The sequence below is a fragment of the Emys orbicularis genome, chromosome 1, assembly GCF_028017835.1.
Source record: "Emys orbicularis isolate rEmyOrb1 chromosome 1, rEmyOrb1.hap1, whole genome shotgun sequence".
NCBI lineage: Eukaryota > Metazoa > Chordata > Testudines > Emydidae > Emys > Emys orbicularis.
Window position 1 is genome coordinate 319,872,823 of NC_088683.1, and position 24,075 is coordinate 319,896,897.

Here is a 24,075-nt window from a genome sequence, read left to right on the forward strand (position 1 = left end):
CTGTTAATTGAAGAACTCTGTGATTCTTTGTGATTCTCTAGGTCTTCCTTTCTCACATATATATTTCATGAATAATACTCTGTTACATCGAATTTTTGTGTGGGAGAAGTAAATCTTACCATATACAGAAAACAATACACACTGCTAATGAATTATATGTAGGATCACGGGGGATGAAATGGTTAGCAGCATTTTTCAGTGCTGACAATATTTACATGAGGATTTACGTGTAAACTATGTTCTAAAAATTTAAAATTATTTTAAAAAAGAAAATGTTAACGATTTTTCATTTGTCATGCCCTGTTTTGCATCTGTGCAAGCTGCAAGTTGCTGCTAGTCCATTTCACATGGGGAAATGGCACAGGGAATAGGATTCAGAGTCTGATCAATAGAAGTATGAGGGGAGGGAAAAAAGTTCACCAGGCATCACATTCTTTACTGAAAAATTTTCTCTCAAACCCTTTTATTTTTTACATGCTGCAAGTACCACCACTCAAAAATGGTCTAGCTTTCAGCTGAAAGTTCACTAGTTGTAGAAAACTGCAATTAGTAGTACAGCTCCTCTAAAACTTGTACATTTTCCCCCTGGAAAATATTTTTCAGCATTTCCTACATTTGTACAGGAAGTATAACATTAGTGGAAGATACTGTGGATAACAAAACAGCAGCAAAGAAGTTTTGCTGTGCACAGTATCTTTCACTACTGCTGAAACAATTTGTCTAGTTTCCATGTTATTTCCAATATCTTGTGTTTTAGTAGAAAAAACACCAGATTTGAGAACTGTGAATCCCATCTGTGAGTTTTTATAGTCTCATATCAGTCATGAATATAGTACTGATATAGGAGAAACAGAAAAAATATATAAATAATACTGTCTGATTTTAATTTCACAGATAGAATTTTCAATAAAACAAAACTCTGCCTTCAAATTATATATTTTTCTTAATTCTTCTCTCAAAATGACAAAGCATTATACACTAAATTCTGGTCCGTTGTTGGCTTTCATTGCTCCAACCCTACAACACACCACCCTCCAGCCCCACAAATGTACCAGAGGAAATAATCCATTACTGGCTTAGACTAGCAGTAGGTTACTGCCCCCTGAAGCCAGTGGGGAGCCAGAGAATGAGCTGATTTTAAGACTCAGTTCTCTCCTAACTTTGTTCTTGGTGCAGTATAGCTATGTGCTACCCCTACTTATAAGCTGAAAGTAAACTTTCTATCTGGCCCTTAATGAATAACTATAGCAAATAGCATTTTAAATAAAAAATATATATGTATTTCACATATAGTTTTAAAACTATCAAAATCAACCAAATGTGGATTGTATATTAATTATTTATAAACACAAATAACTTTATTTTCATTGCAAAAATACAATTGTTGCTGCAGTATCAAAGATGCAGAGTTAAAATAATAAATCAGGAAATGGAAATCTTTAGATTATAGCAATTCATATTAGCCCATTTTGTATTATTTAAGGTAGACATTTTTCAGCATACACATAACGAGAAAATCTGGAACAGAAGATACTATATATGTGCAGTGTGGCTAAATTAACATTGTTATTGGAACATAAATTGTTGCATTTCTTGAATTTTTTTATTTTAAACCCTTAATGTTCCAGATAGATTTGTATTTTTTTTCTCTGTTGTAACAAGAAGACAACTAGAAAAGTTTTTTTTAAATGTGTGTGGGGGCTGTTGTGACAGAGTGCAGAGAACGAACAGATGAGCCTGCACTCTGATCTCTCAGATGTTAATTAAGTTCCCCTTGAGAAATCTGATGGAGGTAATTAGAGAATCAGGTTGGCTGGATGGATGGGATAAGGAGCCAATTAACCTATCAGCCAAGGGCTGATAAAGGGAAAGGAAGGAAGTGCCAGAGAGAGAGGGGACCAGGGCTAGCTGAGCTCAGAGGCCTTGAGACAGACCGACCGATCAACCTACCTACCTCTGTTCCCCTCAGGTCCTGGGGAGATGGTCAGAAAGTGTTGTTGGTGCTGTAAATAGGCTGTTATGGAAAAGGTGGAGGTAACTTAAAAGGGCACAGTGAATGCACAACCAGTGGCATCTGTGCAGTTTCTGCAGGGAGAAGGCAGGAGAGGAGCTATGTCCTGTGGCAACTGGGAATTACAAGCTGTTTTTGTACTTCAGAATTGCCAAGAGTGTCAAATCTGGCCTGTTGTGGTTTTGATGTAGGTTTCTTAGTCCTCAAAGGAGCTAAAGAAGTGGATTAGGAGCATTCTTATCTCTAATTTGAAGTAGCATGGATGATGATTCTTTAACAAAAAGAGATTTTCTCCTGTTTGTAGGATGTTTGAGTTACAGTAAGTGGATGTGGGGGGGGGGGGGAATAATTTTAAACAATTTGAATACAAGTAACTTTCCCCTCTCAAAATATCAGGTTTCATTTGCTTAGTGTTTAGGATGTCATATGTAATCCTACTAGCTCTCCACAGAGGCTTCCAGAAAAAACAGTGCAGACAAGATCTGAATTTCTAATATAATAAAATATAAACAGCTGCAAAAAATGAAAATAAAAAAAATAACCTTTCAGGCCTGACTTATACTGTACATCATATAAACTTAATGGACACAATCTCAATTGTATTTTTGTCTTTGCATTTTTAAAAGATTTATTACTTTTTTTTATTAAAGGACTCATTTATCCCCTTACAGTGCCCTGTTAAAGTAGAGACAGGCCTTCTTCACAGAGATCATCAGAGAAAGGGAATCTGTGGGAATAAGAGGGAAGGCTACCAAGATTTAGATGGTTTGCCAAGCTCAGTGTCAACTGGAGCACGACCAAAAACTGAAGTAAGTAGCTATTGTTTATATTACAGCATATTCTGGCTTCAATTCTTTACCACAAGACTTACTATTTATCATTAAAATCTTCATTGTATTTTTATTTTAAATTAAATACAGTCTATAAATATAATGCATCACAACTGTAAATCTTTTACAATAAGACTGGCAAGTGTTCCCAATACAATATGACTGAGTATTCAAGGTCAAGAATCTGAGTCCCGTCACTATTTTCTACTAGCATGTTATCTGCATTATTTTGTTCATTCACTGTTTAAGAAGAGCTGAAGTCTCTTGGGAGTCTTTCCATTTACTTTAACTGGTTGTAGATCAGGCCTAAAATTTGGATCCACATCTGAATGTCCCCAAATTTCAGGGCTGTTCAGATCTGGAGTTTTAGTCTGGGCCCATTTCTAATCAATGGCATTAATTTCACTTTGTTTCTTTGCCTGTGAGATGGTATAAGCCCTGACCAAAGAGACACCAATTGACTTCAACAGACTTTGGAACAGGCCCGTAATAAGCAAGTAGATAGTGATATTTATGTAGAACTATGGAAGTAAAGTGATTCTAAGATCATGCTCCTAGCTACAAAATAGCAAACCTTTTTATCTGTCGCTTGTAAATTGCTTTGGTGCCTGCAATGATTAAGATATTCTCTTTTTGCTAATGTCAAGTAAAATATATGCATGTAAGATACATTATACATTGTCTAAGGTGTTTTGATTCAAGTAAAGGTATATCTTCTTAAAGGAAAGATAATAACTATAATATGCCCCTTTCTTCATAGAGTGAAGTTGCATAGTACTCTGTAAATTCTATATTCCATTACAGGTTGAAGGTCTGCCACTATCACTCAGACTGAAGTTTGAAACATTGGGGCCCGCCTGTTTATTGATTGAAATACACTAATGTACTCTCAGGAAAGATTTTTTCCCTAGTTAAATAGCTTTCTGCTTCTCTTTTGCAACTGCCCATCTACTTTAGTTTGCTCAAGTTACATTAGATCTCAGAAATCACTAAAGAAAATGAGATATTTGACTGCACTTTACTTATTTTTTTTTAAGTCAGATGTTCAAGAAAGCACTGATAACTTTGCTTATGCTTCCTCCCTACCAATACAATCTAAATAACTTTGAAGTGATGTTACAGTAATTTTGGTTTTTTGTCTACAAGTGTCTGTGTGTTTGCAGTGGGAGGTGCTTGAAGAGAAGGAATAAGTGTGAACTTATCATCTTATTCTTCTTTCCTGATCTCTACAATCCCTCCTAGTATTGTACTTCAAGGAATGTTGGCGTAATAAATACCAAACTCAGAAAACTTCACTGATACAGGTCATACATACATACAGTTTCAGTGATAACAATAATGTAAATTAGAATGTACTTATCGTTGTTTACAATGGAGTCCCTAGAATCATACAGTTTAGAAATTGAAAAGACTTATTAGATGACACAATCCATCCCTCGAGGTCCAAGTAGGACTCTTCCATACAATACACTTTTTAGCACTTGATCAAAGTCCCAAGCATTTTGCTGCATAGTAGCTTACAACATGATTTCTGCAAAATGCTAGTGGTCTTTTTAGTAACTCAATACTATTAGCCACTGCTGTAATTTGGACATAAATAATGAAATTTGACTTCGCTAATTTTGTCTGGAGGACAAAACATCTTACTTTTTCTTTCAAAATTAGATTTTAGTTCAAGTGGTCCTTTTTCAGGCCAAGAGGGAAGAATAAAAATAATGCTAGTTTTAGAGACTGTGTACATCTGTTAAAAGGCTGTTTCTAAACATTTTTTCTATTAGGATTAAAAGGTATAAAAATAATGTATTTTTAAATGGACACAGCAACACTATTTACATTTAAAAAAGAGGGGTTAGTGGCCAAATGGGAATGAGCCTGGGTCGTCGTATTTCTCCAGTTATACCCCTATGTAACTCCACTGATCTCAATGGAGTTACACAGGCAGAAAACTGGAATAATCAGTGGTAAGTCAGACCCAACATGTTTTAGTGCACTAGTCTTTTATCTCTCGAGATTGGAGTTCAAATCTTGGAATGAGTCATGAGTCAGAAAGAGTTTAGCTTTTTCAGCCTTCTCCCTATATATTCCCACATAACCCCCCTGCACTACTCCAAACCTGAAATAATTTGTCTTGAGTTCAGCTCAAGAGACCGATGTTGGAAATTGCAAGTCAGGAATGAAATGCATTGGCAGAGCTCTGCAAGGGCATTCTTGTACAATACCTGACACAAGCTAGGGCTGTTAGCCCCTCATTTTCATGACTACAAATTTCACTGACTGTTTAAGAACTATAAAAAAGAATAAGTGGCTGTGGCAAATTCACAGTTCAGGAACTATTTTGCTTAGATATTTTTAAAGGAGGGGCATAAATGCATTGCAACGTTTCTGATTAAATACTATTGAACAGAACGTTTCCCTGGCTATGAGAGGGCTTGTCCTAGAAAAGAAAGCATAATAGTTGTTTTAATGAGACATTTCCTAGACACAAGTACAATAGAAGACTTAACTGAAAGTTTCATGAGGTTAATTTCTCTCCTCCAGTTCCAATGTATAAACTAACATGGGAAATACTAGTTGTGAGGCATTCCGTGCTTAGCTTACTTCTGTAGATAACACAACTGCGGCGCGTGTAGCACAAAGTGTGACCAGTAAGAAAACAAGGTTATGTATGCTGTGACCAGTTTTTTCCTTTAGCTGTAATTCTAGCACTTAGAATAGTGATGACTATGATACTGTATCTAACTAACATTAGGCCAGTGCATGGATTTCCTTAACCACCTGGTTCAGAAAAAGGAAAACAAAAATAGTTTCTTGTAATCTACTGTGCTGAAAGACTTTCTGCTCTTTTTTCTATAGCAAATATCTGTATTAATTCCTTCTCTGGAAGATGCTAGTTAGATGCTGTGTTTTTAAAAAAAAAATCAATCAAAAAAAAATCGGTGTTTCAGAGATGTCCACAAGGAGTGTAGAGATGGCTGATATCATCTACCATTGTTTAGATATGTATAACTAATGATATTGTAATCCACTGGTCAGTGTGTGTTACAGGCCCCCTATTGGCCAACACAGTATTTGCTAAGGTAAACATAATGTGACAATTGATATGTGATAATTTATTTACATAAAGCCTTCTACCAGAATCTGAGGATCTCAAAATGCTTACTGATACTCAGTTGATCCTCATCACATTTCTATGAGGTAGGTAAGTATTATTTTTCATTTTAGTATTGGGAGGAGGTTGAACCCTCAGCTGGGGACAGGAAAGCCACCTTTCCACCCATGAATCTTGGGGATTGTAAAGGGTTGAACCAGTCCCCCGTTTCACTTAGAATAGCCGAAAGGTTGCTCTAAGTTATGTCCATTAACTAATAAGAACCACTCCACTGGCTGAGAATTGGCCTGAGCATGGTTTGCTCTGATCCTGCCCCTGTTATGTCTCTCTATCTGCATAGGAAGTTAGTGGTGTAGCATCAGCTACATCAAATTTATGCATCCTGGAAGGGTTCCCTTACACCAGAGGAAATTTGGCTGCTTCTTTATGGCTATTTTCCAGCCACTTTGCATGAAAACATCCGTGACTGCCGCCACACATTGAGCAGATGTTTTCATGCATGCCTACTTGTTTTTGAAGAGGCTGGGGATTTGTGTATTACATGGCCAGAAGAGCACCTAGCTAGCTATGGGCATGTCCAAATCCCTGACTTGCTTACGCATGCATGTAACAGAGCATGTGCAGATCAGGCATGCAAATATCTATGCAGAAATCAGGCCCTAAGTGATATTTGGGGAGTAACAAAGGAAGTCTGTGGCAAAGCTGAGACTCGAACCCAAACTTCAACGCCCAGTCCAGTGCATTCGCCACAAGACCATCCTTCCTCATAAAAAAATAAATAAAAAAAAATTGGATAATACAGATAATTGGATAATTCCAGACTCTTCCAATGGAAATCTCAAGCCACCTGTGAGTATCATCAGTCATATGGTTTGCTTTCATGTCTGTCTTTGAGTCATTGCGCCATTAAATTAGTTAGCTGGAATTTCAGTAGTGGAGTTTGACATAATTTTTTTCTCCTCAGCATGCTCAAAAGTAAATTCATTTCAATTATAAGTATGTGAAGTTTTGCTGAAAATTACAACACAGTTAACTTGGAAATAGCCAGCCTCAGTGAACTCTATGGGAGAACTTGTACGTCAAACAAGACTAACAATTGTTAAGCTGGTTAATCTCCCAATGTTGCTATTTTATGGCAGAACTAAACTTGCTAATTTTACCAGTTATTTTAAAAGAATTAGCTTTCATTTAAAAAATCATACTTGTCTGAAAGTATGTTACTTGCTATTGTTAAAGGTAATATCTAAACGCCTATAACATTTATTTTTATTTGTTATTTAACGCTAATATTGCACTAACCTTTATAGTCAGCATCAGGGTTCGAGCATGCCAAGTGCTGTAGGCATGGTACCTGGCCTGAAGAGTTTGCAGTCTAAATATAAAACAATGTGTGAATGTTAAGTAGATGCTTTCTAACAGGCCTTGCAATGAAGGCACCAGTAATATAAATGGAAAGAGATGAAAGGGCAAGTATGTCCCCATTAGTTCAGTTTGTTGACTTTGAGTATCTGAGAATGCTTTGTATATGGTCACTTTCTCATCTCTCCCCTGTGCAGTCAGTCTGTTCCCCCTGCTGCTTGTGTGGGTCTTTCTCACAGTAACAGGGAAGGAAAAATCATTTTGAAAAATAAGATCATGTAACTGTAAAACTAAGTATTGTAATGCTTAAACAACAGCAGCAATCCTTGTTATCAACATGCCTAGCCAGAGACCCAGACCAAGACACCCTCCCACCCCAACTCAGTCAGGTTCTCGGGGGTACTGCCCCTTTGGGAGGTGCTAGGACTGAGGTACAGAGACAGCAGAGTCAAGGAGAAACTTTGCGCACTCTCCCCTTCCAGCTAAACTCTACTTCGTTGACCGCCTCAGGAGCAAGCCAGCACCTTGGCCATAAAGGAATTTGATTCTCTTGGGGAAGCAGCCCTGGATCTTAATCAAAAACAGAAATGCCCCAGTTAAAGCCTGTGCTATGTCCAGGAAAAATCCTACTTCTGCTTCTCTGAGAGATTGTCAAGGAATGCTAGGACAAAATGACTTGCTTACAATATAAAATTTCCACTTTTAACACAGTGGTATCCAGGGAGCTGTACAACCTAAGAGCTCCACCATTCTTGGCTCTCTCATACACACTCTATCCAGCATTTGCCTGCATTGCTTCTGTAAAAATCTTGTTGCACTCAGTAAGATTTTTGCAGGATTAAGGACTGCAGGCCCATTCTCTCTGTTCACTTGTCTCCACATGCTCCACACATTCAGCATCCGCGTTCTTTCTGTTTCTTCATGCACAATTTTCCCTGCAAAACAGACCACATTGCATTTAATGTTCTACAGCTATTCTGGCATAGGAAATGTCACTTAGGCCTTGTCTACACTACGAGAGTACTTCGATTTTAGTTAATTCGACTATGTGGAATCGATATTACTAAGTCGAACGTGTGTGTCCAGACTAAGGACAGTAATTGGACTTTGTGAGACTTTGTGAGTCCACACTAACGGGGCAAGCGTCGACATTGGAAGCGGTGCACTGTGGGCAGCTATCCCACAGTTCCCGCAGTCCCCCCTGCCCATTGGAATTCTGGGTCGAGCCCCAAATGCCTTCTGGGTAAAAAAATGTGTCGAGGGTGCTTTTGGGCGCCTGTCGTCATCCGTCCGTCACTCAAGCCCTCCCTCCCTCCCTCCCTGAAAGCGCCGGCGGGAAATCAGTTCGCGCGCTTTTCTGATTACTGACAGCGCGGACGCCACAGCAGTGCGAGCATGGATCCCGCTGCGACCATCGCTGCAGTTGTGGCAGTTCTCAACGCCTCGCAGCTTCTCCTCCACCTGTACCAGAGGCAGCTGCAGATCAATCATGAGAGGAGGCTACGGCACTACCGTGACGGCATGAAGTCGGACACTAGCTCCGACCTCTCTGAGAACATGAGACCCAGCGCCCAGGACATCTCGCTGTCACTGGGTCTTGTTGATACTGTTGAACGGCGATTCTGGGCCCGTGAAACCAGCACGGAATGGTGGGACCGCATAGTGCTGCAGGTCTGGGATGAATCCCAGTAGCTGCGCAACTTTTGCATGCGGAAGGGGACTTTCCTCGAACTGTGTGAGTTGCTGTCCCCTTCCCTGAAGCGAAAGGACACCCGGATGCGGGCAGCCCTGACTGTCCAGAAGCGAGTGGCCATAGCCCTCTGGAAGCTCGCAACGCCAGACAGCTACCGGTCCGTCACTAACCAGTTTGGCGTGGGCAAGTCTACCGTGGGGGTTGCTGTTATGCAAGTAGCCAGGGCAATCGTCAAGCTACTGCTATCTAAGGTAGTGACCCTGGGAAACGTGGAGCTCATCAGAGATGGCTTTGCCGAGATGGGATTCCCAAACTGCGGTGGGGCTATAGATGGGACTCACATCCCTATCCTGGCACCGGACCACCAGGCTAGCCAGTACATCAACCGGAAGGGCTACTTTTCCATGGTGCTGCAAGCACTGGTGGACCATCGGGGACGTTTTACCAATATCTACGTTGGATGGCCTGGCAAGGTTCATGACGCTAGGGTGTTCAGGAACTCTGGTCTGTGTAGACGGCTGCAGGAAGGTCTTTACTTCCCGGACCACAAAGTAACTGTTGGGGATGTGGAGATGCCAACAGTCATCCTCGGGGACCCTGCATACCCGCTAATGCCCTGGCTCATGAAGCCCTACACTGGCGCACTGGACTCAGGGAAAGAACTATTCAACTACCGGCTCAGCAAGTGCAGAATGGTGGTGGAGTGTGCTTTTGGCCGTCTCAAGGGGAGATGGAGAAGCCTACTCACTCGCTGTGATCTCAGCGAGACCAATATCCCGATTGTGATAGCTGCTTGCTGTGTGCTCCACAATTTGTGTGAGAGCAAGGGGGAGACCTTTATGGCGGGGTGGGAGCTTGAGGCAAATAGCCTGGCTTCTGATTACGTCCAGCCAGACAGCAGGGCGATTAGAAGATCACAGCGGGACGCGCTGTGCATCAGGGAGGCTTTGAAAGCCAGGTTCCTGACTGAACAGGGTCTCCAGTGACTTTTTACTTTGTGGACACAGATGCTGAACCTGCCCCCGTTTCTTTACCCAGTTACTGTTGACTATCCTTCCAAGTTACATACCCCCTTCCCCACCTTCCCAACAAATAAAATCTGTTCTGTTCTGTTAATGAACAAGGTTCTCTTTTTTACTGTTTTCGCGGGAATGTTTTAAACCGGGGACGGGCTTAGTGTTTTGATGCAAATGATGCTTCTAAAGTCCGGGAATGACAGGCTCCGCAGTGCTGGATTGGTTGTTTCAACGCAGCCTGCCAGCAGTCCTGGGCGGGACTGGATGTATGTGTCGGCCAAGTGACTTTCTGGCAGGGGGCGGAGGGTAACAGATCCCCTGCTGCGTGGCTCTGTGATCCAGGATAAGGACCGCGGCATAGGATCTCTAACTGCCCTCCCCCGACACAAAGTCACAGATCAACCCCCTCGCACCCCAGAACAAGAAAACCGCCTCCCAGACTGACCAGGGTAACTGGTGACTGTGCTGTGTATGTGTCCTGATGCTGGACCTGCCCCCGCCTCTGTAGCCTGCTACAGGTGACTGTCCTGTCCAAGTAACAAACCCCTTCCCCCCCTTCAGACAGAATCCCCTCCAAAAGACACTCTCGGAAACAGTACTTAACAGAAACAGATGTTTTATTATGAACCGCACATGAAAAGGGGGGGGGGGGGAGGAAACTTGGACATGGGCTAGTGTGAGATGGGTAGGAAAGGACTTTTCAAACTTTGGAACGAGAGCCTTCCATTGCTGCAGCAGTGTGCAGTGGCCGACTGACAGTTTTAACGGACCTTGCCGCCCCTCCTTCTTTGTACTTTTGGTGAGGGGGGTGTGGGACTTGGTGGCGGGGGAGGGCGGTTAGAGATAGACAGCAGCAGTGCTCTGTCCTCCTGCCTCCGGTCTTGCAGAACATCCACAAGGCGCCGGAGCGTCTCCGTTTGCTCCCTCATTAGTCCAAGCAGGGTTTGAGTAGCCTGCTGGTCCTCCTGGCGCCACCTCTCCTCCCGTTCCATGACTGCTCTGTGCATTTGTGACAAGTTCTCCCTCCACTGTGTCGTCTGGGCTGCCTGCTCTCGTGAGCACTCCATAAGTTCATAAAACATGTCTTCACGAGTTTTTCTCTTCCTTCTTCTAATCTGCGCTAGCCTCTGGGAGTGTGATGCCAGGCTGGGTTGGGAGACAGTCGCAGATGTGTCTGTGGGAATGGGAAAAAGGGAGTAAATTCCTGAGACAGATAAATGAAGTTGCTAACAAAGAGCATAGTCTTTCTCTGTGAACAACACCATGCACTGCACCTTTCACATGCGCACTCAGGACAAGGTCGAATTTTCGGCCCTCGCCTTAAGTGTCTGGGGTCCTGCAGTTGCGATCAGAGAAGCGTTGCAGGACACCTCTACTTCTGCTGCAGGAAAACATGGTAAGCCGTAGACTAGTGGCAGCTTAAACATGTAATAGTAGCACTGGGCTCCTTTCGCACTGAATGCAAGGCCACTCTCTGCTGGCAGCAATCAGGGAAGCATGAGCTCTACCCCTGTCCCACCACCTCGCGGCTGTCCCCGGGAAAGATCCCTGTATGCTGCCCCTCTGCCGCCTCCACAGCGTGGCTGTAAAGCAGTCCCAATACTAACATTCCCCTCCCTAATTTAAAGCAGGGCGTCATGTGTGACATAACATTCATGAGGATCTCAGAGACCGAGAGGGGAAGGATGCTGCGTGAAAGCATGCAGAGGCCTGGGCCGTATGCCGCCATGCTGTGCCGCGCACTGATCCCCGACTACCTGATGGACTCATGGCGTGGGAACGTGTGTTACCACGGGGGACCAAACAAGATCGCCCTGCCGTTGAACCTCGTGCGCATGCTGGAGCGGTACCTGCAGGAGAGCTATGCCGAGCTATCCCAGGAGGACTGTCTGTCCATTCCCGGGCACATTGACCGCCTTTTCATTTAAGTTCAGCATTACGGACTACAGAGTGGAGCGTCCTGTGGTGGACTAATCATGAATATCCGGACAGTACTTGATTTTCTATACATAGTTAGGAGTAAATAGTTCACTAAGCCAACTAAATCATGAACAACAAATTACTAATATAGTTAATATTCCTGTTTTGTTATAAATAAAAGTTTCTATGTTTAAATGAGTGACTGAAAAGCCCATTCTTAACAATATAAATATTCCACTTATGTTAAAATGAAATGTTTAGATGTTTAAAGCACTCACTGCTTGATCCTTCCCCTGATTCGGTGTCCGGGGTAAGGGCTGTGGACGGTTGGTAGGGGAATCTCGGTAAGGGTGATGAAGAGCTCCTGGCTGTCGTTGAAATCAGCGGTGCAAGCGCTGTCGACTGCCTCGTCCTCCTCATCTCCTTCCTCATCTTCCCCGTCACCTAACATTTCCGAGGAGGAACCGGCCGTGGACAATATCCCATCCTCGGAGTCCACGGTCACTGGTGGGGTAGTGGTGGCGGCCGCACCTAGGATGGAATGCAGTGCCTCGTAGAAACGTGATGTGTGGGGCTGGGATCCGGAGCGTCGGTTTGCCTCTTTGGTTTTTTGGTAGCCTTGTCTCAGCTCCTTGATTTTCACGCGGCACTGCGTTGCATCCCGGCTGTATCCTCTCTCTGCCATGGCTTTAGAGATCTTCTCGTAGATCTTTGCATTCCTTCTTTTGGAGCGCAGCTCTGAAAGCACGGACTCATCGCCCCACACAGCGATGAGATCCAAGACTTCCCGATCAGTCCATGCTGGGGCCCTCTTTCTATTAGATTGCACGGCCAACTCTGCTGGAGAGCTCTGCATCGTTGCCAGTGCTGCTGAGCTCTCCACGCTGTCCAAACAGAAAATGAGATTCAAACTGGCCAGACAGGAAAAGGAATTCAAATTTTCCCGGGGCTTTTCCTGTGTGGCTGGTCAGAGCATCCGAGCTCGAAGTGCTGTCCAGAGCGTCAACAGAGTGGTGCACTGTGGGATAGCTCCCGGAGCTATTACCGTCGATTTCCATCCACACCTAGCCTAATTCGATATTGCCATTTCGAATTTAGCGCTACTCCTCTCGTTTTCGAGGATTACAGAAGTCGAATTTAAAAGAGCTCTATTTCGAACTAAGTAGCTTCCTGGTGTGGACGGGTGCAGGGTTAATTCGATGTAACGGCGCTAAATTCGATATAAGCTCCTAGTGTAGACCAGGCCTTAGGCCAGGTCTATGATAGAGATGCTTGGCAGTATAGTTATAGTGATATATTATACTGGCAAAGCGCTCCTAGGGTGGATGTGGCTTATACTGGCAAAACTACACTTTCACTGGCATAGCTTATTCCAGCATGTCTCACCCTCCCCCTCTCCCCCCCCTTGCCTTCCAACGTTGAGCAAAACAAGTTATGGTGGTGAGAGCACAGCTTTGCCAGAAAAACTGTGTCTACGCTAGAGGTTTTTGCTGGGACAGCTCTGTTGGTCAGGGCAGCAAACCGTTCAGCCCAGATAGACAAACTTGGGCTAGCGGGGCTCATGCTAGCACTCTAAAAATATCAGTATAGACAGGGCTTTGAAGTTGGAACTCAAGCTCTGAACTCCACTCCTCAGGCTACAGGGTTACATTTTTATTGGCGTTAAGTAGAAGTTGTTTTGCTTCAAGTTTGTCATTATTTTAATTAATAAAACGAAATATTCTGTATAGGAAAGTTGCTCCCTGCAAGTTTTTCAGTTTTTCCAAACAGGCCAAAGTTGAGTGACCAGGAGGTGAGTCCAAAGGGACATTACATGATTTTGGCACTTTTAAAACTGGATTGGACAAAACACCAGTAAATGTAGTGCAGGGAACAATGCCAGCTCTGGTAGGGAGAGGCACTGGATGACCTAAGAGGTCTTTTCTGTTTGAGTCTATTTGTAATGGTAAAGAGCCAAAATCTTTCTCTTTCTCTCACCCATCCACCCTCATCGAAATACTCTTACTTAGTAGGGAGGTCTCAGCACCATCTAACACCATAATTTAGCTACATTGCACATACATGGCTGGATTGGGAAGTGTTTGTTTTGGTCTTTAGTGGTGGTAACTTTAGACCCCCTCTGTACTGAAGAAATCATGTGGCTTCAGGATTAGTTAGAATCTTGAATAATTGTTAGTTCCAAGTAAATAAAGTGTGTGTTATGCAGTTTTTGTAGATGGATTTTTCATGACATAGTTTTTTCCCACAAGAATATTATGTCAGGTACTGTAAATGAGACACATTAAAGTTGCTGTGCTGTGCTACATTTCAGTCTTACTGCATGCAGTCTTAGAAATACAATGTTAATTTTCAAAGGCAATTTTCAGACTCAGTATCAAAAGACTTGGGGTGTAAGTTGTCAGACTAATTTCTTTTATAAATCCAGAGCAAGAGGAAAACAGGAACTGTACTGAGATAATATTGTGTATATATGCAAATAAATAAAATTAACTTCATTTCCCCTACAGATGACTATATACTCAATCAAGTGAGCAAAGGAAGAAATTTATTTCCCTTTTCATTTATTCAGGCACTGTACATAAGCAGCTGAACTCGTGTGTCTTTAGATTCAGCACATCAGATTTTTGACTGGGTGACGAAGGCAATTCTCAGCTGTTTTGTAGCAGCCACAAATAAAGAATAGACTGCTTATCCTGTGAGGTGCTGAGCACATTCAGCTCCTATTGGTGAGACATGAAGATACTCACAAGATTGGGCCCTAAAAGATCCTGTAAACACTGCCCTTGTTAGTTGGCTCTGAAGATGACTGCTGTGCATACTTCTGGGAGGAAGGTATTGCTACACTCTGTGTCTTATAGCTAGCTAGCTATCAATATTCTACTTATTATTGGTCTGCCCCTGTAATGCATTTGTTGCCCCAATGTAAGAAAATGGAGTCAGAATGTTCTGTCTGTTTAATATAATTTAATCAAAGACATTTCCTCATCAATGTAACCATCGTGCCTTTTTACTGCAGTGGTCCCTATTTGGAGGCCTGTAACAAGGTTGAGACTCACTGGTGTGGCACCTCCTACTGGTCATCCTGAGAATTAGCTCTTTTCCAGCCTTGGAGCACCCTCTGCGGGCTGGTGGCTCACCTGCCTTAGACCCCGGTGCCCCTTTACCTCAGGGTTCTGCCCCAGCAGAACCCCCACATTCTGGGTCTCCCCTCCCAGGGGAACCCCCAACCCTCTATACCCACCTTGCCTCAGTGGCTACTGCCAGTCATCACCTAGCCCCCTCTCACTGGGGCAAACTGCAGTCAGTAATGGCCACTCATCATTGGCTAGGGAGTTGGACTAGCTGCCTCTGCCTATTCCCGGGCTGTACCTCCCAGCCCCAGTACCTGCGTAGGCCTTTATCCAGGCCTCAGCCTGGGGAGTTGCCAGGCTGGAGCTCCCCAGCTCAGCCTGCCCCTTCCCCAGCACTGCTCTGTCCAAGGTACCCTTTGCTCCTTCAGACAGCTAGGCCCATCTCTCTCCAAAGCTAGTGAGAGACTCTGACCCAGCTCCTCCCTTAGCCCTTCTTATACTGGCCCAGCTAGGCCCTGATTGGCTGCTACCAGCCCGCTCCTAATTGGCTCCCCGGGGCAGCCCTTTCCCAGGGCTGTTTTTAACCCCTTCCACACCAGAATGGGGTGCCTGCCCCGCTACAGGGCCCAATCCTGTCATCCTTATTCATGCAAGGAGTTCCCTTGTTTGCATGAGACTTCAGTGGGACTGCTGCATGAGTAAGGGTCGGGCCCTTTATCTTTAACAATAGTTACTTAGAGGAAGAGAAAAGAGGAGAGATTTTAAAGTTACTACAGGGATTGTTTAGACAAAATCATCTGAGACAGTTGCAGTGGTCCTTGCCGGGCTGCACAGGACATTGGGGTGTGCAAGAAGCTGTGCATCTGTGCCAGGACCTCTCCTAATAGCAGTCCTGATGCTCCCTGCACTCTGGGGAGAGTAAGGACTACTAGCTTCTGCTGCCCACCGTAAGGCCTGGTCTACACTGGGGGCGGGGGGATCGACCTAAGATACGCAACTTCAGCTATGAGAATAGCATAGCTGAAGTCGACATATCTTAGTTCGACTTACCTCACATCCTCACAGTGCGGGGTCAATTGCCGCGGCTCCCCCGTCGACTTTGCTTCCACCTCTTGCCAAGCTGGAGTTCAGCAGTCGACGGGAGAGCGATCAGGGATTGATTTATTGCGTCTACACTACACGCGATAAATCGATCCCTGATAGATCGATCGCAACCCGCCAATCCAGCGAGTAGTGGTAGACGTAGCCTTTGAAACAAGCAGAGACTCCTCTCCACACCAGAGAGATAGGCCAGCACACAGAGTGGAGGGAGAAAATGTTCCACTAAGGGATAGAGCAGATTGCACACCTCACTGCCTGTGGAGTAGCTCTTTAATAGAGATTGCTCCTAGCTGAAGCACAGTCTCTCTTGTGCTCCTCTTGCAGAGGTTCAGCTCTGCATAAAGGCCACAACCCAACCCAAACCATACATATATGGTATCTCGCAGCAAAATATGGTATCCTACAATATTTCTCAACTATTCCTACCAGTATTCAGAGCTTGCATTATTACTCATTGCAAAGTTAGATATTTTTCTAGATATTTTCTTTGTCTGTATAAGCCATGTAGCCTGAAGCTGTACACAGGGGCGGCGAGTTATATTCTTTTGTGGTGCCCGGGCTCCAGGAATATTCAGGGCTGGGGGTCCTGCTCCACTAATATTTGGAGCTGGGTCTCTCCCCCATCCCTGCCTGGAGCGGGCCCCGTCCCCGTCTGCCACCCCTCCCCCCATGAGTCTCCCCCCGCCCCGCAGCGTCCCTGCCTGAAAGAAAGTGGCGCGCGCCTCTCCCGTGCCTGCTTGTGCTGCCCGTGTAGCACATTCCTTTGCGGAGCAGTATCCTATACTACACGGGCTCCCAGCATCATCTGCTGTCTGCTGCCCCAGGGTCCTAGTGCCCCCCCATCCTCTAATGGCAGGGCAGGCTGCTCTTACCCTGCCCTTCCACCCTAGCCCTGAGCTTCTCCAATGCCCCAAACACCTCATCCCCAGCCCTAATCTCCCCACACCCTAATCCTCTGCCCTAGCCCTGAGCCTCCTCTTGCATCATGAACCCCTCATCCCCAGCCAGAGCTCTCATCCCCCCGCACCCTAATCCTCTGCCCCAGCCCTGAGCCCCCTCCTACACCCCAAACCCCTCATCCTCAGCCCCACATCCCTCACCCCTGCACCCTCCTATCCCCAAACTCCCTCCTAGAGCGTGCACCCCCTCCCCCTTCCCACACACCTTCTCCTGCCCCCAAACTCCCTCCCAGAGCCTGCACCCCCTCTCTCTGCACCCCCTCCTACCCCCAAACTCCCTCCCAGAGCCTGCACCCCTCACCCCCTCCTGCACACCCACCCTCTGCCCCAGCCTGGAGCCTGCACTCAGCACCCAAACTCCATCCCAGAGCCTGCACCCCAGACCTCCTCCCCCCACCCAAACTCCCTCCCAGAGCCTTACTGAGTTGGGGGGTGGAGTTGGGGGGGGGCGGGTTCTGGGCACCACCAAAATTTCTACAAACCTGCCACCCATGCCTGTACAGGATAGGGAGCTAACTGTAGATGATCAGGGGAAAGAGTGAACAGAACTCCATGGGGGCAGGAGCTCTCTGCCACCATCTGTTGGTGAACAGGGGAAAGTATGACTACAGAGAGTGCATTTTCATAAGCTTTCTACCCAGAAAGCCTCCAAGTGAAACTTACCCAAACTCCGAATTGGTGGGCTATTGAGACTGAACTGAGAGGACCAGATTAGACAGCATTTCCTATAGGGGCTAGAGACAGGCCTAGCTGAGTACTTTCCTAGACTCTGGGGCTACACTAACTACTGACCCCTAACTGTAAGTGGAGTGAAGCAGAGGGAAAAGGGGGAAAGTGATGTGTTAAAGGGATATTTGTGTACTGAACGTTCATACCCCTGTGTGGTGAATTAAGATAAAGGACTATAGCTAAGGATACTCTTGTTATGGGCACTTTACTTATTATTCATATATTGTTGCATTTTCCTAAGTTGATGATAGTTCCCTTAATAAAGTATTTCCTTGTTTTATACTCAGACTCAGTGCTTGCAAGAGGGGAAGTTATGGCTGTGACGGGAACTCAAGGAAGATATTTAGTTTTTTCCCATGTTTCTGGGTGGGCATTCAAGCTGGTGGTGTTGGTTAATTATAAAAAGAACCTATAGACATTTGAACCTGGCCCTTGATGCTGTGGACCATGCCTGGCAGAAGCTTACATTTGTTTGAAGCAGCCAAATATCAAAATTGTAAACTTCTTTACATCAGCAATTTCAGTGTTACAGCAATTACTCATCTGATATACAGCAAAAAGTATCTGGTAAATACAGAAGTCCGAGCCTCCTGAACTGAAAGACATACTGGTTCAAATTGTTAAAGAGGCCACAAACTAGCCTCTGAAGTAGAGCATTAACATTGTCTCTGATGGCTGTCATCTTGGCCAGCACACCAGGGATTGAACTAGGCACTTCCAGACTTAAATGCTCAAGTGTCTCCAACAGCTTAAGCAAAAGAGCGGGCTCTGTAGCTAGGGGCTGTAACCAAATCACATCCTCTGTCCACTGGGCACAGAACAGGGTGGTGTAATACACACTGACCAGTGGGTTACCTGCATACACAATTGTATAGTTGTACACACTTCTGTGCACTTTCAATATCTTTCAATGAATTATTGACACTCCTACAAAAGAAAAAGCAAGTGCCACACATACCTCAGAGGTGAAGAGCAGAAATTACTATGAAATCCTATTTGGAAACCACTATGCAAATTTTAATTACCCCAGTTACCTCTTAGGGCTTGTCTTCACTATCGAGGTAAGTCAACCTAAGTTACTCTACTCCAGCTACATGAATAACGTAGCTGGAGTCGACATAGCTTAGGTCGACTTATCCTGGTGTCTTCAGTGCACTGCGTCGATGGGAGACGCTCTCCAGTTGACTTACCTTACTCTTCTCTGGGAGCTGGAGTATCCATCCCCCTCCTTGGGTTTCAGAGCCCAAGCTCCAGTCCAAGTGAGAACTTCTACATGGCTATTTTTAGCATGAGCCCAAGTCTGTGTACCTGAGCTCTGAGACTCACTGCCATGTTCGTTTGTTTTTTCCAAAGGTGGACATATTCACTGTTTCTTTTAGGTAACTAGAACTAAAATATAAGAAGTGGAATGTAGAGTCTGGGTGGAAAGGTCAACATTCAACCACTAGGTGTAATGTGGAGCTCAGCATTCCATACATGGCATTTAGGATGAGACTTGCAAGCTTTCCTGTTAGATGTTTTCTGTGTAACCTTCTTTCATTAAAATAATCACTTTTTGTTCAGTATATAGACAGAAGTGAAGTCTTTCTTTAAGACAAATAAATACAACACTGATGTTGAAACAGAGAGGAAGAACAGAGGAGGGGTTAAAATAACTAGGCTGGCATAAAACCAGAGAACCCTGTTTTTTTTTTTTCTTATGAGATGGTGTTCAAATTTATGGGTATATTCTCAGCTTCTCCATGTTTATGGCTGTAATAGCAGCAAACTCCCCATTAATGGCAAATAGTATTGTGGACTCTAACATCCTGTGTGTCATTAGCTTATCCCATTAATGTCCTAAGAAATGTAATTTGTTTGTCCTTGGTTGACCAAATTTAACCAGTGTGGTTGCAGCTGCTTATGCAAAGGTTGAATAATATGGCATGATATCTAATTGTTTATGTAAATATGAAATTCAGCAAAACAGTTATTTGTGGACAGAGATATCCCTGAGATCTGAGGCCTGATTCAGATCTTGTGCCAGTATTACACTCATGTAAGTGATAGACAGATAAAAGGGTGATTGACTATGTTGCATTCTGTATAGATATAGTACAGTGGGTAAGGTTTATTGATTGCAAGTACATTGGTATCTGTAGCTATGCCTCTGGGAGCATATAAAATAATCTGTAAGAGGCACAGGTTTAAGAATGGCTAGTTGGGTTGTAGATCACCAAGGAGTGCCACCTACTGAGTTATCAGTTATACTTCCCGCAAGCTACAGGAAGTATAACTGATAACTCAGTAGGTGGCACTCTTCCCTCTGAATCAGTGGTGAACCAATGTCCCAGAAAAACATTAAGCAACACTGTGCAGCTTGAAGTGCTTACTTCTGGATAAGATGTGAAATCAAGGCCTTGATCGCTTGATTATTAATTTGTCAAGAGTTGGCCTTGATTCACATTTAAGAGTAGTTAACCCTAGGTCCCTTGCCAAATTTCAGCTCCAATAATCTGCCTACCTATAATTCTCCCTGTAGCTTCAATTAAGTTATTCTTCATATCTTGTTCTAAAAATGCTGTCCCATAGTGGTTGTGCTTTGATCTCAGAAATGATTGTATTTCCATGGTGGGTAAAATGATTCTTTATATACAGTATGTTGAGTGTTTTCAGATACAAGGTCCTGTACAAACTATAAGCTGTTTTTTGACATTGGTTGAAGATCTCAGGTAATAATCATTCACAGAGTAAACTTAAATTGCCTAGTTAGAGTTTTTTGCCTTAATTTTGATTTTAAAAATCCCGATGAATTTGTTTTATTTTTCTTGTTTTTATTATTTTTTTTGTTTGGCCGTTTTAAAACCTAACAGCAACTAAGATATTTGTGTATTTTTTTTTTTTGAGTTCTTGATCGTTCTAAAATCTACAAAGGGTATAAATATATCCTATCTTTCTGGCAATGAAATCACTCTAAACAGTAAATGAAAATATTTTTCCTAACTTGAATCATATTTTCAACTCTTAAACAGTTCTGTAATATTATGTTACCATATTTTCCCTTTGGTCAGTTATTGCACTAAAACATTAATGATTAAATGAAAAAAATATTTCCCTAGCTCTGGAATGTTTTAGTGGCATCAAATGTTAACATAAATTCTGCACCCTAGGGACATATGAGACATAATATGGGAGCAAATATTATGCATCATATGGCAACTCTGTACAGTATTTTGAAGAAGTTTAAAGTAGTGTTTAGAGAAAACAAATGTTATAGATTAACCAGGCTGTAAATCTTTCAGGGCTTACAAAGTCATTTTGGATAGGAGACGAGGACAGGGGATTACAATATATTATGTGCACTGCTTCCTCTTAAATGAAAATTTTGTCAAACTGAGCCTGAGTGGTGTGGTGTGTTGGGTTTTTTTGTTTTTTGTTTTTTGTTTTGCATTGTACAGAAGCAACTGTCAGAACTTTTGAAACTACGGACTCTAATAATAATTGGGCATTTGTATAGTACCATCCATGTGAAGATCTGCAAGCACTTCGCAAACATTAATGGATTTAGACTCAAAACATCCCTGTTAGTATATTAGTAATACCGGGCTGTATTCACCACAATGGACAAAAAACTGGCATTTTGCATCTCACCCACTATGTGCTTGCAGGAGAGGGGGTTATCTGCAAGGAGCGTGGTTGCAATATTTTTTAGGATGGGTAAAAATTGATTTTTAAAAAAATCCTAAAAATTAGATTAAAAATAAATAAATTAAACACTTTTTTGTTTTTAAGAATAAACTTGTTTAAAATTTTAAACACTAAATGTAAAGCCTAAACATACTATAATCTATTAAAATCATTTTAAATGAAATAAAACAATTAACATTAGCAGCACATATTTACTGCCAAAGTTTTAAAGAAAGTAAGACCACTGATCTGGTGAAAGGCACTGGCTGAGCACCTGGATCCAGAGTTTGTTGAAGTGCTAAACCAGCTTTTGACAGCAGTCTCCTCTACTGCAGGTGCAGAGAGAGAATATTTTCTTCATTTCAGTCTATTCAACTTGTACAGTTTAAAAAAACAAACAATTGGGAGTAGGAAAAAGAGGAAAGCTTGTTTTCCTCCTCCAATCTATGAATAAAAACTAGGTGTGAGTGGATGAGATCTACTAGTTCTAAATAAAACCATGAAGGACATGGTGACCAGAAACAATCTCTGCAATTTACTAACTACAGATAATACTCCCTGTGTTAATAAATCAGTTAGTTTTAAATGGAAAGCATGTTTTGATAAACTTTTTCTCTTATGATCTTACACATAAGCATTTGCGCATTTTAATTGAACTGCAATTTCCTTCCAAATAGAACTTGACACAAATCACAAGTAGAAAATAATCTAGTAAATAAGAAATGCATAATTCACCATTTTCAAACATAATATAAAATGTTACATTTATTCAGATTTTTAATTTTATGTTTAAGCTGTATAATTACTTAAATAAATTTGTCTTTCTTTCTTTCTCCTCCCTCACCCTCAGGTACGTAGGGCAGACACCAGTTTCCACCATTTATTTCAGTCTTGAGTTGGAAATAGATGTGTATTGATCCTGTGTATTGTCCCCGTTAGCAAAAAGAAGTACCACATTTAGTGTAAAGGCTATATTTAGTTGTAAATCAGTAAATTTGAATGGTTACCAATCAATGAGAATCAACTTTTCTTTCGGAAAATAACTAAAAATTACAAATTCAAATGCATGATTAAAACTGATGATTTAAATCAAGGTTTTGTTCTTTCTGATTTAAATCATAATTACATCAGTGAACCCTGATACTTTTTCCTTCCTGATCAAAGGAACCAATAAAGTAAATCTGGCCCATGTGGGGAAGCAAAAGCACAGTGTGTAAATTACTGTCCAGGGTCACACAGGAAAGCTATGGCAGTGCTGAGAATAGAACCTAGGTCTCTTGACCTTCAGTTCTGAGCCCAGCAGTGCTGGAACAATTTTTATAGTGGGGGTGCTGAGAGCCATGGAACCAAACTGTAAACCCTGTATATAACCACTTCAAGCCAGGGAGTGCAGCAGCACCCCTAGTTCCAGCACCTATGTCTGACACTTAAGCACATGGTCATCCCTCCCTTCTTTTTGAAGGGCTCCTTCATGCAATGGGCCATTGCAGCAGTGCTGCTTGCTGCACTCCTTTGCAATTAGTTCAGAATATACAAAATACCAAATGTGTTTAATTCTTTGTAATGCTATTTCCTATTTTAAGCAAGCTACTGTGAAGCAAATCCTGCTGCACAAAGCATTCAGGTGATCTGTCAGAACCACTTGTTCTTTCCTTTTTCTTTTTCCTTCCCTCTTGAGAAACCAAACAATCTTCTTTTCTTAGAGCTGACAAAGTGGCACCTCCCAAAATGAGGCTACTGGGAACTATATATTTTTAGTTATACAGATTATCCACCTGCTGTGCATTCAGTACTGCCACACTTCATTATACAGTTAGGGTTGCCAACTTTCTAATTGCACAAAACTGATCACCCTTGCCCCGCCCCCACTCACTCCAGCCCCCCTCCCTCCGTCGCTCACTCTCTCACCCTCACTCACTTTCACTAGGCTGGGGCCAGGGGTTGGGGTGCAGGAGGGAGTGAGGGCTCCAGTGAGGGGCGAGGGAGGCTCCAGGAGGGGGCTAGAAATTAGGGGTTCAGGGTGAGGGAGGGGGCTCTGGGCTGGGGCAGGGGGTTGGTATGCCGGAGGAGCTGAGGGCTCCCACTGGGGGTGCAGGCTCTGGGGTGGGGCTGGGGCCAAGGGTTTTGGAGTGAGGGAGGAGGCTCGGGGCGGGGAGTTGGGGTGTAGGAGCAGGTGCAGGCTCCGGGAGGGAGTCTGGGGATGAGACGGGGCTAAGGGCTGGGGCAGGGGGTTGGGGTGTGGGAGGGGGTTCAGGGTCTGGGAGGGAGTTAGGGTGCAGGAGGGGGTTCCGACCTGGGGCAGGGGGTGCATGATGTGGGGTCTGGGAGGGAGTTAGGGTACAGGAGGGGGTTCCAACCTGGGGCAGGGGCTTCGGGGTGCGGGCTAAAGCCAGGTGGCACTTACCTAAGGCAGCTCCCGGTCGGCGGCGCAGTGGGGCTAAGGCAGGGTCCCTGCCTGCCCTGGCTCTGCGCTGCTCCTGGAAGCGGCCGGCATGTCCGACCCCTAGGCGGAGGCACGGCCAGACAGCTCTGTGTGGTGCATGCTGTCTGTGCCCCAAGGCGCTGCCTGTGCCCGCAAGCGTTGCCCCAACCCTACCCATTGGCCACGGTT

The 24,075-nt window shown here is 43.7% G+C and overlaps 1 protein-coding gene across 1 annotated transcript in view; it reads left to right on the forward strand.

Annotated features, from left to right (window-relative positions):
* Positions 1-24,075, forward strand: part of STARD13 (StAR related lipid transfer domain containing 13) — a 507,124-nt gene that overhangs the window by 169,637 nt on the left and 313,412 nt on the right. Inside the window, exon 4 of the mRNA XM_065403676.1 lies at positions 2,683-2,820. Coding sequence (XP_065259748.1) covers positions 2,683-2,820 — 138 coding nt within the window. The remainder of the gene's footprint in view (positions 1-2,682; positions 2,821-24,075) is intronic.